The sequence below is a fragment of the Teleopsis dalmanni genome, chromosome X (genome assembly GCF_002237135.1).
Source record: "Teleopsis dalmanni isolate 2A chromosome X, ASM223713v2, whole genome shotgun sequence".
NCBI lineage: Eukaryota > Metazoa > Arthropoda > Insecta > Diptera > Diopsidae > Teleopsis > Teleopsis dalmanni.
Genome location: NC_051848.1, coordinates 38,281,209 through 38,294,543, shown reverse-complemented (window position 1 = coordinate 38,294,543; position 13,335 = coordinate 38,281,209). Strand labels below are relative to the sequence as shown.

General features: G+C 28.1%; 2 protein-coding genes across 3 annotated transcripts in view; one reads left to right on the top strand and one right to left on the bottom strand.

Moving 5' to 3' along the window:
- Positions 1-287: 287 nt before the first annotated feature.
- On the top strand, positions 288-1,114 carry LOC119689767 (multiple organellar RNA editing factor 8, chloroplastic/mitochondrial). Its single transcript, XM_038104668.1, has one exon. It carries the CDS (start codon positions 332-334, stop codon positions 953-955), a length of 624 nt encoding a protein of 207 aa, XP_037960596.1. The 5' UTR covers positions 288-331; the 3' UTR covers positions 956-1,114.
- A 4,973-nt stretch (positions 1,115-6,087) lies between these two features.
- LOC119687534 (wiskott-Aldrich syndrome protein family member 2) overlaps positions 6,088-13,335 on the bottom strand; it is a 42,618-nt gene continuing 35,370 nt past the window's right edge. Inside the window, exons 4-6 of one of the 2 annotated variants that reach the window (XM_038101874.1) lie at positions 7,844-8,628; positions 7,516-7,774; positions 6,088-6,488 (exon numbers count right to left, since the gene is read on the bottom strand). In XM_038101874.1, coding sequence (XP_037957802.1) covers positions 6,310-6,488; positions 7,516-7,774; positions 7,844-8,628 — 1,223 coding nt within the window. In that variant the 3' untranslated portion in view covers positions 6,088-6,309. The remainder of the gene's footprint in view (positions 6,489-7,515; positions 7,775-7,843; positions 8,629-13,335) is intronic. The other variant, XM_038101875.1, reaches the window with a different exon arrangement.

Below are 13,335 nucleotides of genomic sequence, written 5' to 3'. Positions count from 1 at the left end.
TATAAATTTAGAAGTGAAGTGGTTATAAAAATATCTCACACGTTTGCAAGCATCTGTCAGAGCTTCTATTCATCTACATAATAAACCTTAATTAGTTAATGGGATGTCACAATTTATGTTTTCATTTTCGCTGGAATTTTATTATTTTTAATGTTTCTGATTTAATTCATATCAATATTTCGCTAAATTTTGTTTTCTTATCATATACAATATATTCATTATGAGTTTTTTTTCACGTTCTCTATAAAAAAACATTAGAGATCACTTGGTCGTATCTTGTGCTTATAGCATGTTTAGTTCAATAAGTACTTCTATTTGAGCAGGTTGTAAAATGAAGAACATAATTTTTATTAAAATAATATTTTTCGCAATTTTTGTGTATGGTACGCGAGCCGATTCAAGTAGCAGCGATAGCAGCAGTGATAGTGACAGCAGCAGTGGTGGCCATCATAAACATAGCGGTAAGAGTCATCATTCATCGCCAAACGTAGCCCATCATCATTATAATAATCCAGCGTATGGTGGTTATATGGGTGGTGCACCACCACCGTATCCATATGGTGGATATTACTATCAGCAACCACCACCTGCATATTATGGGCCTCCACCAGCAGTAGGACCCTACCCATATGGAGGCTTTGTAAATCCTCAAATGCCACCAAATTACATGTACGCAGTACCAACACAACAAGCTTCAGGAGCACCTTATCCAGCACCAAATAACTATCCAACTCCTAATAATTATCCGGCACCAAACAATAACCCACCAGGTAACAATTATCCAGCACCGGGCTCTGGCAATAACGGCTATAACCCTCAAAGTTCAACAAATCCTGGCCAAGGTCCACCAGGCTTTAGCAGCACTATTAATCACTCATTAAAGGTTAATAAAGAATATCAGGAAGATGGTCATCACTATCGCCCAGATGCACCAGTAACTCCAGCTGCTCAATAATTTAAATTAGGAAAGTAACATAAATTAAAACAATTTTTTTTATTTAAAATAAGAAACAAAAAAATTGTAGGAAAAAAATGTAATTAAATCTCATTTATGCAAAGGCTGTTCGAAACTTTTTATCTACCATTAAACACAAACGTTTTTAAACTCTTTGTTGTTGTTTATTTTTTGCAAAACATCCTCGATACACTGTTACTAACGAGGCTTAAAACTTCGTTCTGTCAAAGTTTTTTTAAAATCCATTAACGGCGACGGATCACTGCCACATTTGACGACAATTTTTGTCCTCCGTCCCAAAAAGCAATAACAATAGCAAAAAAATAATCCCTGAGGGCAAGATCTTATGATATGAGACATCGCTTAATCAAAACTAAATGCAATCCATTAGTTATATTCTAGATCAGTAAAAATATGGGAGTATATTCATAGATTTTGCCAGTGTAGACGCTTGTCTTTTCAGTTTCGATTTTGTTACTTCCTTAACCACTGGTTAAAAATTCGCTATTATTAACCAGTTTTATAATCCAGTTAGGTAAGTTACAATGAACAAAAAATATCATAGTTCTTGCACTTTTTCTGACAGAATGGCTAAGTAGCCATATATGATATATGGCTTCAGCTTTCTATAAATAGTACTGAAGAAATAGGCATACATTCTATCGTCTATGGAAATCACATAACTTTTTTATATGCATTATGTTATTATAGAAGCATATCTTAGAAGCCCTTATGGTAATAAATACGAAATGTTTAAAAATTAATTTTTGACTAAAATTGCGAATTACGAATTAGAAAACGCAACACATTAAGGCTCTTTATGTGGCCTAAAATAATTACCACAATTTTAAGGACACGCTATTTATTTTAAGAAACGTATTTTTGATCGAGAGACCACTTTGAAATTTTATAAAAACAGGCAATATCTTCAATTTGCTTCTTGAATAAGATGTCGAATTGAAATATTGAATATTGAAAGCAGATTGCAGCACCATTCAGCTCAATTACGTTCGATAAATATACCCATCTGTCCTTTTTCTATTTAATGGTTCTTGGACGAGCACATCAATAAATGATTGGTCTAGTAAAGAAATCTTTCACTAAAGTTGCGATTAAGTTTTTAAGTGAACAATCTGGGGTGTTGAAACGGATCGTTAAGCGAAAGCTACACTCTCAATCGTTTCTTTTCAGTACTGAGAATTGGGACACTACTATAAGCAGTTAAACTATCCTTGGCACATTTTATTACAAGTTTATTTTTCGTGAAAGCTTACAGAATTCTTTATCATCATACTTCAAATTTGCTAAGGATCCTGTACGCAGATTTCCTAATTCTTTACGTCATATAGCCGATAGATTTTTATTTTCCCAGATTCCTGAAGTGGAAGTGGTGTCTTGAGATTATGATGTTTTCACATTGTTGAACGGCACTAGTTTTCATTCCTACCTTGAACCTGAAACAGTATTCGAAACACTACAAATGCATTGGGTTGGGTTACTGAATAACTTTTATGCAAAGAGGTACTATGCTTAATGGGAGGTTTTGTTGCAGTCGGTCATATCACTAACTTCAATTAAAGTAAAAATAATGAGCGATGAATTTGCTCAAGGAAACTATAAATCAGTTGAGTCCACGGTTATAATTTGAGCCGGTTCAACTTCTTAAACCGTCAATATTTCTGACGACTACTATTAATAAATATTTTCGCAATATTCGAAACAACTGTATGACAACTTCTTTAATTGTTTTATTATAAAAGCTTTTCTTTGATTATTATGCTATTAAATTATTTAAATCTATATATATAAAAGAAAGATGTGTTTTTGTTACACCACTTATAACTCAAGAACGGCTGAACCGATTTAGCTGAAAATTGGCAGGGAGGTAGTTTAAGGCCAGGAGAAGGATATAGGCTGAACCGATTTAGCTGAAAATTGGCAGGGAGGTAGTTTAAGGCCAGGAGAAGGACATAGGATACCTGTTTATCCCGTTCACGACAAAGTAGGTTTTGAAATTATCAAATTTTTGATATAAGAAAATATTTTATTAAAATTTAACAGATAGAAATATAACTTAGTTAATGTGTTTTTAAAAGTTGTATTAGATCAATATAAGTTTGTGTTGCAATAAATATCGTTTTTAATCAATAAAACTACCTGGTTGTTGCAAACTCAACAAAATAAATAATTAACAATTATAATGTATGGTATGGTTGAAAATTTGAGTTTTTAGTTTTTTAATAATGCCACGACCAAGACGATCGAATCTTTCCCGACAAAGCCGTAATGCAAGAAGAATACGAAATACTGCAAATTTAAGGACTGAAGGTCGAGCGAACAACAGAGGTCAACAAATAGATAATTTGCGATGTGTACTAAAATACACAAATAAATTATGAATGATTAATGTAGGTATTTTTTTTTTTTTGTATTTTTTCCAATTAAAAAAAAACTGCTTATTTACTGCCTTTAAGGCGGAACAGAGTTCGCCGGGTCATCTACTAGTAAAAAATAAAAGAAATTTAAATTTGATTGGTTATTCAATTTATTAAATATTTTGTTGATTTAAGATAAATGTTTATACTTTGAACAGTTTGTATGCTTAACTTCATTTATTATCGCTTATTTCTTAGGTATTCAAAGTTTTATGTATTTTAAATATCTAGTTCAGTATTTACTTTTATATTTTTTTATTGTTTTAACAAAATTTAACAGAAAAAAAGACTAATTGTTTAGGAAACCACAAACACCTTAAAAAAATTTATTTGGTATCTAATTGAACTAAGACAATGAACGGAAAAAAACTAATAAATGAAATATTAAATAATAATTAATAATAATAAAATTGTTTATTAAAATTATATAATACATATACATATACAATATATATAAAAAATTTTATATATTTATTTCAGTGATTATTTATACTTATTTAATATAAACAATTAATCAAAACAAAAACAAAATAAAACGAATTTTTAATATCGCGTTTTACATACAAATACTTATGTATTCTATATTATAATACTACATATGTATTATTATATATTAATTTTTTGTGTTTTTTTTTTATTTTATTTATTTCATATATTATTAAGCGAATATATCAAAAGTATCATTATAATTTAATTATCGTATTTCACGTTTTATATACAGGTGATATATTTAAAGTAATCAAAATATATAAATTAAATAAATTTTAGTCAAATTTGAATATTATATTTTTCTTCATACAAAGTACAAACTGTGTTTAGGATACATTATTTATAAATATAGTAGTATATTTAATTATATTCAAACAATTTCCTACTTATATATTTTATTAGTATTAGAAAATATTTCGTGTAAGTTTTAGTAAAAAAATGCCTGGTTTGGAATATTTTAGGGGTTATACCCAATATCTTATATAATTCTTTTTTATTTATTTGTTTTTGTTGATTTTTTTTTTAATTAAATATTTTATTTAGAATGTTTTTAATTAGCTTGGTAGTTTATTAGCATTCGTTAAAGACAAAGTTTATAACTATGCTTTAGATTTATGTGTTTGCCATAATGTAAAACGTCTTTAAATGGCATATATATAAAATTATAAATAGAATAGCATATATATTTTGATAGAATCCGAAAAAAAATCGTTGTAAATCGTAAATACTTTTAGCAGTGTGTATCAATGGCAAAAAATGTATATAACATAAAGCTCATAATAAAATATTATAAGAATAAAATATATATATATTGTGTTAACATAACAATTCAGCATATGAATTTAAAATTTATCAAAATTTATAAAAGAAATATTTTTTATTACAGTTTTGTGCGTTATTTGTAATTAAAAATAATATCAAATTATTGCCTATAATTCACATTCACAATTTCCTTGAATGAAAATTTGAGTACATTTTTTTTACAGTACTAAAAAATCTTGGTTCTTAGCAACTGTATGTATTTATCAACTGCAATGCTGTATTCAATAAATTTATAATATTCACATCGACAGTAAATGATATGCCTTTGAAATTATTCATTTATTATTCATTTTAAAAAAAATATTACAAACAATTGGCACGATTTCGATTCCCCAGTATGACTATTTTATCCGCTATTCTAAGTAAATTTCGTTTTATACGTCATAGCTTAGTTCAGTTTTCGAGATATCGGTCGTTAGAGTTGAAAATTTACACATTCAAAACAGCTAGAGGTGCCAGTTAGAGATGTTTATGTATTCAATGAAAAAAATGCATATACACTAGTTGACACTAGAAAGCATGTGTAGTTTCTTTGTTGACGAAATCCATCTTAAAAGTTTACAACTTCAAAATCCATATCTCGAGAAGTAAGCATATAGCATGGCATATAGCATTAAGAAGAGAATACCTTGTTAAATGGGTGCGCGCCATAAATTGAAATCGTACCAAACATATGTCACATGTCTATTAATAATTTTGATAGAAACATATTATCAATGGATAAATTTAGGTGTAAATTTTAATCTATCAGTTATTGCACTGCTATTGTAAAGTACAAATTTTGTAAAATCAGAGTAAAAATATAAATTAAATGCATTTAATTTAAATTTAAATTTACTCAGAACTAAAGCAGAAAACATTACATAATTTAAATACGGTCTATAGTATATGGAGATTTAACGGGTCTGTGTGTCAACAAGTAGGCATGAATACATACTTTTTTCTAACAAATTTTTAATTTTAATATCGACTGTTATCATTTGTATAGTTTTGTAGGATGGATAAACTAGCACAATTTGAGTTACATTTTGAACATTATATATACTTGTATTTAAGCTTCAATAAGTATTATGTATATATATATATATTATATAGTAAACTTATTACTAAATACAAAACTCAATTTGCTTAAATAAATCTTTGACATAATAGTACTTTTTTTTATTTACAAGTTATATTTTGATTTTCTCATTACATTTCCTTTTAATATTATCCTCAAGTTGATGTATTTAATTAATTTTCTGTTATTTTAATTAATAAACGCAAATTGTACATATGTACTTGTAATAAAAATTTTGGTTGTTCGATATTAAATACATATAATCCCTAAATAACATTATTTTTTCATTTTCTCACATAACAAATTTTTGCACATAGATTATTTATGTTTGCTTTATATGAATTTTTTGATTGTTTTTAAATAATTTTTAAAATTTTTTTTAACGTTTTTCAAATGCATTTGAATCCACCCAATTCAAAATTTTGACTATAAATTTAGTTGACTTTCAGTAAACGATACCACACACAACAAATTATATTTTACTTTTTCTTTTTTATTTTGGCAGTAGCGACTTCAGCCACTTTACCAGGTATAAAAGATATCAGGGATCAAGCAGAAGTCTCATTTGGTTCCATCCACCCTTCACTATCATCTTCGCTATCAGAGTCCTCTGATTCCGAGAGCTCAATAGCTACACGTCGAGCTAATATAGATGCAACATCATGCAAAGCTGTGGTACGCTCTATTTCCTTTTGTTCCGATTTTTCGACTTTCCGTAGTGTTATGCCTAAAAACATATTTTTTTATTAAACAAGTGCTAAATTAATTTTGCAAAATATAAAGTATTGGTAGTTATATAGAATATATATAAAGTTTATAATACATTCAGTATACAAAATAAGTGGATAACATAATTTGAATAACACACCTTAAGGATGCCGACTTTGATCATTAACGGCTTTTCATTCCAAACAAATTACATACGGATTATAACCTAATAAAAAAAATTTGAATATTTCCTAAGACCACTGATGATAAGTACTTGGTATTATTCGAAACAGAGTTGTATGGGCTCTCAAACTTCAATAAATTAACTAAAATTTTTGTTGGTGTATTTTATTTCTATTCAAATCCTTCTGACTTTTCATTTCTTTTCGTCATAAGACGCGTAACTTTCGTCTTTTTTTTCTTTTTCTTTTTTTTCTAAGTACGATTTTTCTGATAATTTGAAAGATGTATAAATATCTTTATATTCGATCAAGCACCAGGTTGGGAGTGGTGACACAGTAAACAGTTACTTGTCATGTAATAATACTCCAATATTCAGTGTGTGCCACAACTGCAGCTCTACTTGTTAATATCAAATGTACACACTAATTCGAACCCTATCGATTTATATCTGTATCCTACTGAAATGTCCAATTTCTTTACCACAACTCAGACTAATTTTAAAAATTTATTATTAATAATAAATAGTTAATAGTTGTACACTGAATGCATTATGGTTATCCAAATGTCTTTATATCTTTTATTATTTGACATATTTATTATTATGTATGTAATACTAATTAGTTTTTAATTAACACAAAAATTAAAACAATTTAATTATTTACTGTATCGTGACTTTTTTTTAGTATTCGAACATAACAAAAAACACTTTAAAAGTTTTTAGGTAGTAAGAACGTGATATATCAATGTACATCATCCTGACTTGATCACAGTATATTAATTTTGCCATAAATACTATTCGTATTTGTTATTGAACAATTACTTATTTTAAAATTAAGCAATATATTTTAAAAAATTTATCTTACCATCACGTATAGCTTTCATAAGATCTGTACGTGTATCATGGAAAGGAGGTAGTAACTTCTTTGGGCCAACAATATGTTGTTGTTGACCTATCATTACACCATTTGTTTGTCCTAACTGAATATCACCATTTGCAAGAGGTTTCGGCATTATCTGATGCGGTTGCTGTTGTGACAACTGTACACCACCATTTTCATCCAGTGGAGGTGGAGGTGGCGGCGGTGGTGGTGCAGCATTTGGTGGCGACAACTTTGGTGAATGCTAACCAAAACAAAAAGAAAAAAACATATTAATATTAAATTCAAAAAAATATATTTTAAATGTATTTACCTGATCGGGTACAGGTGGTGGTGGTGGCAAATCATTGATAGAATTCATTTGTCCTGAAAGACCACCAATGTTCATATTATTAAAGCTATTGATAGTATTATTCAATTGCGCCATAACAAGTGCATTTGCATCTTGAACACTATTACTAGGCGCCAGCTGTGGAGAGCCTGCTCTCGAAGAGCTGTTCGTACGTGCTAATAATTTTGCTGCAATATGACTACCACCACCATTCATGGCTATCATTTGTGATGGTGATGTAGTATTTGCAATGCCATCAGGAATAGGTGGTGGTGGTGGTAGCGCATCTCGACTTGTGGACATACTACGACCTCTTGTTGGTGTATTGGCTGTTGAAGCGTTTGGAGTACCACCTCCACTACCATTTGATGGAGGAGCAGGTGGTGGTTGTGAAGGACGCGGCTTTGTACGTGATGGTGTGCCGGGAGCGTAAATTGGTTCAGGCGATAAAGGACCTTGTCCAGATTGACTGTAATGCCCTTGTGACTGATGATACATTGCATCGTCGTACATTTGTTGTTGTTGTTGCTGTTGTTGTTGCAGCGCAACCTGGTGCTGCAGTTGCAATTGTTGAGCTGACATCATGCCATTAGCATTAATAGCGTATGCAGATGCATATTGCGTTCCCCCAGAAGAATTGGCTATAACATTTGCTGCTGTCTGAGGTGTTAACGGCCCATATACTCCATCGATTTGTTCCGATTGATAACTACGACGGAGTTCTATGGAATTCGGGCGAGGTGGTCGTGTTTCATAAACTCCCATACCTTGATTAATAAAAAAATTATTTGAAAGAAAATAACAATTATTAAAAACTATTCAAAAGATGTAAACAAAAAAAAAATAAAGTAATTTTATTTACATTAAAAATGGTGAACAAATAAAACTTGTGATTAAACTTGAAAAAATGTTATTTAAATCACTAAACAAACAAAATTTTACAGGCAAAATATAATGCAGCATTTGGTTAGTTTGCTGGTGACCTGTACGTCTAAGACTTCCAATTATATTCTGGTTGGAAACTTTTCAGCACCTTTTCTTTCCTTTGGTTATTAATTTATATTAATTCGTACAGGACACTAAATTTATTTAACTCTAATCAAAAAAGAGATAATATTGATAAAACAGAGTACAAAGAGAGCAACATAAACGAAAACAAAAATAATTAAAGTACATTAAGTTATGACATATCAATTGACTTTAGTTGTGGACATTTCGAATTAGATTTAAGATTTATCATCCCAATAGGTACGCAAAAAACTTTAGAAAATTTAAATTATGAAATGCCAAAAATAAAGAATAATAAACTAAAAGAGTAAGAATATCAGAAAGTCCAGTTTCTGTAAGTTTTTTTAATAAACCTGTTAACAACTCTACATATTATAAATAGTTCCACTTTATTTATGAATATTAATTCAGGAAGTTATAGAGCGGAAATATATCACGAATATCTAGATTGCACGGTATATTTGTCTTCATACATTTACTTTATATATACCTGAGGATAGTTCAGACAAGACAAATGACACAATTTATACGATCAACGATTGTAAAAGAGAGAAAAGTGTTTTTGAGAGAGAGAAGAATGAATAATGGTGAAGACAACAGCGAAGATGAGGGAGCCAACGAAGAAGAGAGAGGGGACGAAGGCGAAAGAAATAGAGAGGATGTGCTAGTGAGTGAGAGAAAAAAGGGAATAAGTGTATGATTAATAAATTAAGAGCTAAATCATAGCTCATAGCACAGCTTGAATAATAAACAAAAAATAAATCTGAAAAAATCATTCAAAAAAAATAAGAGAAAATATGAAGAATAGACAAAAAGAGTAAAAACAAATTTGGTTTTTGATAAAAATAAAATATGATGGACTAGATATTAAGAGAATATTGGATCAGAAAAAAATGGCTGGTCCAAAAGCAATTAACTCAGCAAGGGAGCGAGGTGAAATATTAAAATTTAAAAAAAAATTACAAGTATATAAAATAAAGAAAGCATAAAATATTAAATAAAAATTTATAATATAAAAACATAATTATAATCATTATTAATAAAAACAGAATAAAAATATAAATGAAAAAATTATAAAATGCGTAAAAGAAATTAGATTGAAAAAAGGTAATAATAATATAAAAATATACAAAATATAACGAATATAAATAATATTATAAATATAAAAAATACTTATATATGGAAAAAGAAAAATATTAAATATAGAAAAAAAAATTTAACATAGAAAACTTAAATATGGGATATAAAAATAGTAATTAAGAGAGTACTGACGCCCAAATGATCCCATAGGGCCATAATATAGACGTATGACAAAAATTTAAAATTTTTTTTTGATCATGACCAAAAAGGCATGTTATACAGGTAAAAGGTAATTAATTTTGTGGGGATATGTAAGCATATTGACATAAATATACACATATTTACTCCTAATAGGTGCAAATTGTGATATTTATTAAAGAGCAACACTGTTTTGACCAATGTGACGAGACACAAAGCCTCATCACCAAATTAGAATCAAAATTTTTTAAAAATAAAAAACAATAACAAATTCACATTTGACGTGACCATAACTATCTATAGGTATAACATGATTCGTATATAATAATGCACTGCGACCATTGTTAAAATATATAGAATGAGAAAAATATTCGAGTTAAGATTTAAAAGAAATCTTTATAGGATATATCCTATAAAGGATATGGGATATGACGAAAAAATGTAAGATATAAAATAAAAGAGATAAATATGAAATGTAGAATATAAAAAATATAAATATATTAGAATATAAAGTAAAATGAGGCATAATTAATATAACATAGGTCATCAAAATGAAAGACATAAGCGAAAAATATTGATTGTAAGAGAAATGAATAAGATATAGAAGAACAATGTGGGATATAGAATATTAATGTTAAAAACATTACAAATTGGTAAGGAACGGAGTACTTTTATTTTATATTCAGAAAACAAAGATATATAATATATCTGCATTATGCCTGTCTGTATAGTTAAATCCTGAATACTTAAATTAATATCAATTTAATATCAAACTCAATAGAAACTAAATTTGTTTCTAAGGACAACGAATATGAAATCAACGCGGAAAAGTACAACAAGAAGCATAAACGACATAAATAAGCATGACATAAGGAATGCATCTATAGTACATATAAGTAAGAACATTTCCAATAAGAATATACATTATGTATCATAGTTTTTCAAGGCAAAAGAATTTGAAACACCACTGGTGAATTATATGGATTCAAAAAAATGACTACGTTACCAGTACTGCTTATCAATTAGACCAAAGATAGAAATTTAAAGTGTCATCATTCTTAGACCAAAGTTAAAAGTCTGTTGTGTCATCACAATATGATCTTAGTGAGCTTCCCCTCACTGCAAAATTATTGAGTATCGTCAACGAATCTAGACAGTCTATGCTATATCTATGAAATCTTTGAGAAACTAAATGTAAATTTCTTAATTTACCCCAAAGCAGTGGTGACGATCTTTTTTCTAAATACGAAATAACTATTAGACTTATTATTGTTGAACTTTTTAAATTAAGGTCTAAGGATTGGTACCAATAATCATTATTTAAAAAAAGAGTTAATATATCTTTCACCACACATGCCATACAACCGACCAAATGTACTCTATTAATGATAGTGTAAGTTATACAAAAATGTTTATATATATTACTGGTTTACAACTATTATCGCAGGAATTTAAAAACTAAAACAGAAGAATTCTACATCAGTACTATTGTTACTCTTTTTAATGGTAGCAAAAGGGAGTGAATCATGGGAGTGGACGGCTACCGAAAACTCTATTGTATGTGTATTCTGGAAACAAAAAGTTCATCGTACATATTTTTACTTTCTAAAATTATGGTCTAGCAACTTTTGATAAGTATCAGACAATAAAAGAATTAATTTACAAAATTAAAGATTTAAGATGTAAAGATTTAATAAAAATTGTAAACGAACAACAAATGAAACTTCAAAAAGTATGTTAATTACTGACAACAATATGGAAAGGTGTCTTTTATGGATTATTATACGACTGTCACGAAACTGTAGTACAAACAATTAGTTATGGAGGAGATTTGTAGCAGTTTTTTGTATACTTACCAATCTCCTCCCAAAGCGATTAGTACAATAAATTGCAAGAAACTAAAACAAAAAGAAAAGAAAGCAACAACTAAAGTGTGACAAACGTATATCTGGAACTAATACTACTGCGGAGTTTAAATATTGTATCTTATTAACAGCATCGTGCTACTTATGTTATGGTAAAAGCCGTGGCAGATGGTTTGCGTCAGGGAACTATAATGGGTATATGGTATATATCTTAACGAAAAATAGTGGTAATTCGATACAAGCGCATTGCATTAAATGAAATTAATGATTGCTTTTAATATGCAATAAAAATTAATGAAAAAATATAAAATTGTGTCTTTAAAATATATGAAGTTTCTATAACACAATGTTAATAAACATTTGCTATAAACACGGTTATTGTTTTTTTATTTAATATTCATTATTTATGATCGAAAAGAGAAAGCAAAAAATTTACTTTTAATTTTAACAAAATGTAATTTTTCTTAACAATAAAAAATTTAATATGTAATAAATTAAACAGCAAAACAAATGTTTTTTTTTCTTTATAACAGAAAATACTAATAATACTAACATGTAAATCAAAGTAATATTTCAACAGTTAAATAACCAAATCATCTCTAAGATATAAAATAATATAATAGAAAACATATGCAAATCGAATATATATATTTAAGTTCCAAGATATATAAGATATATATATATATATCTTGGAACTTAAATTTTAAGAAACTTCAAAATGCAAAAATATGCGACAGCTAGGTGGCAATGCAATACATTAAATAGTTTTACTTTAATAAAATAATATTTATGATATGTATGTATGTTTATGTTTAACTGCTCTCAAGAATACCCAAGATTTAATAAAAGATTTACCCAAAGTTGACGCTAAAATAGAAAAAAAGAAAAGAATTTAAAACTAAAATTTGGAAAAAATTCAATTTTAAAGAGCAAGAAAAAAAAATGGTTTCGTATTACTTAAATCTGCACCTCATATATTTTTGGGAACGATTTTAAAAATTTGGAGCTGTGTCTCTTAATAGGCCAATTCTAAACTGAGCTCTTTAAAAAAGAATTACTCTTTAATTTGGAGTAAGTGTATTAAAAAAATCTTATATTTTGAAGTGTTTAAAGAGAAGAGAGAAAAAAAGTAGAATTTGACAGTGAAGGAGGTAAGTGTTTTTTTTTTTTTGTTTTTAGAAATTATTCATATTTAATAATTACGAAATTTTAAATAAATTTAAATATATTTATTGAAAATATATTATATTGTGATTGTGTTTAGGTATATATATTATACATATGTATACAATACGGGTACATATAATCGAATATGCAAGAATA

Coding starts and splice junctions, on each gene's coding strand:
- LOC119689767 (XM_038104668.1), top strand. CDS start 332: ATGAAGAACATAATTTTTATTAAAATAATATTTTTCGCAATTTTTGTG.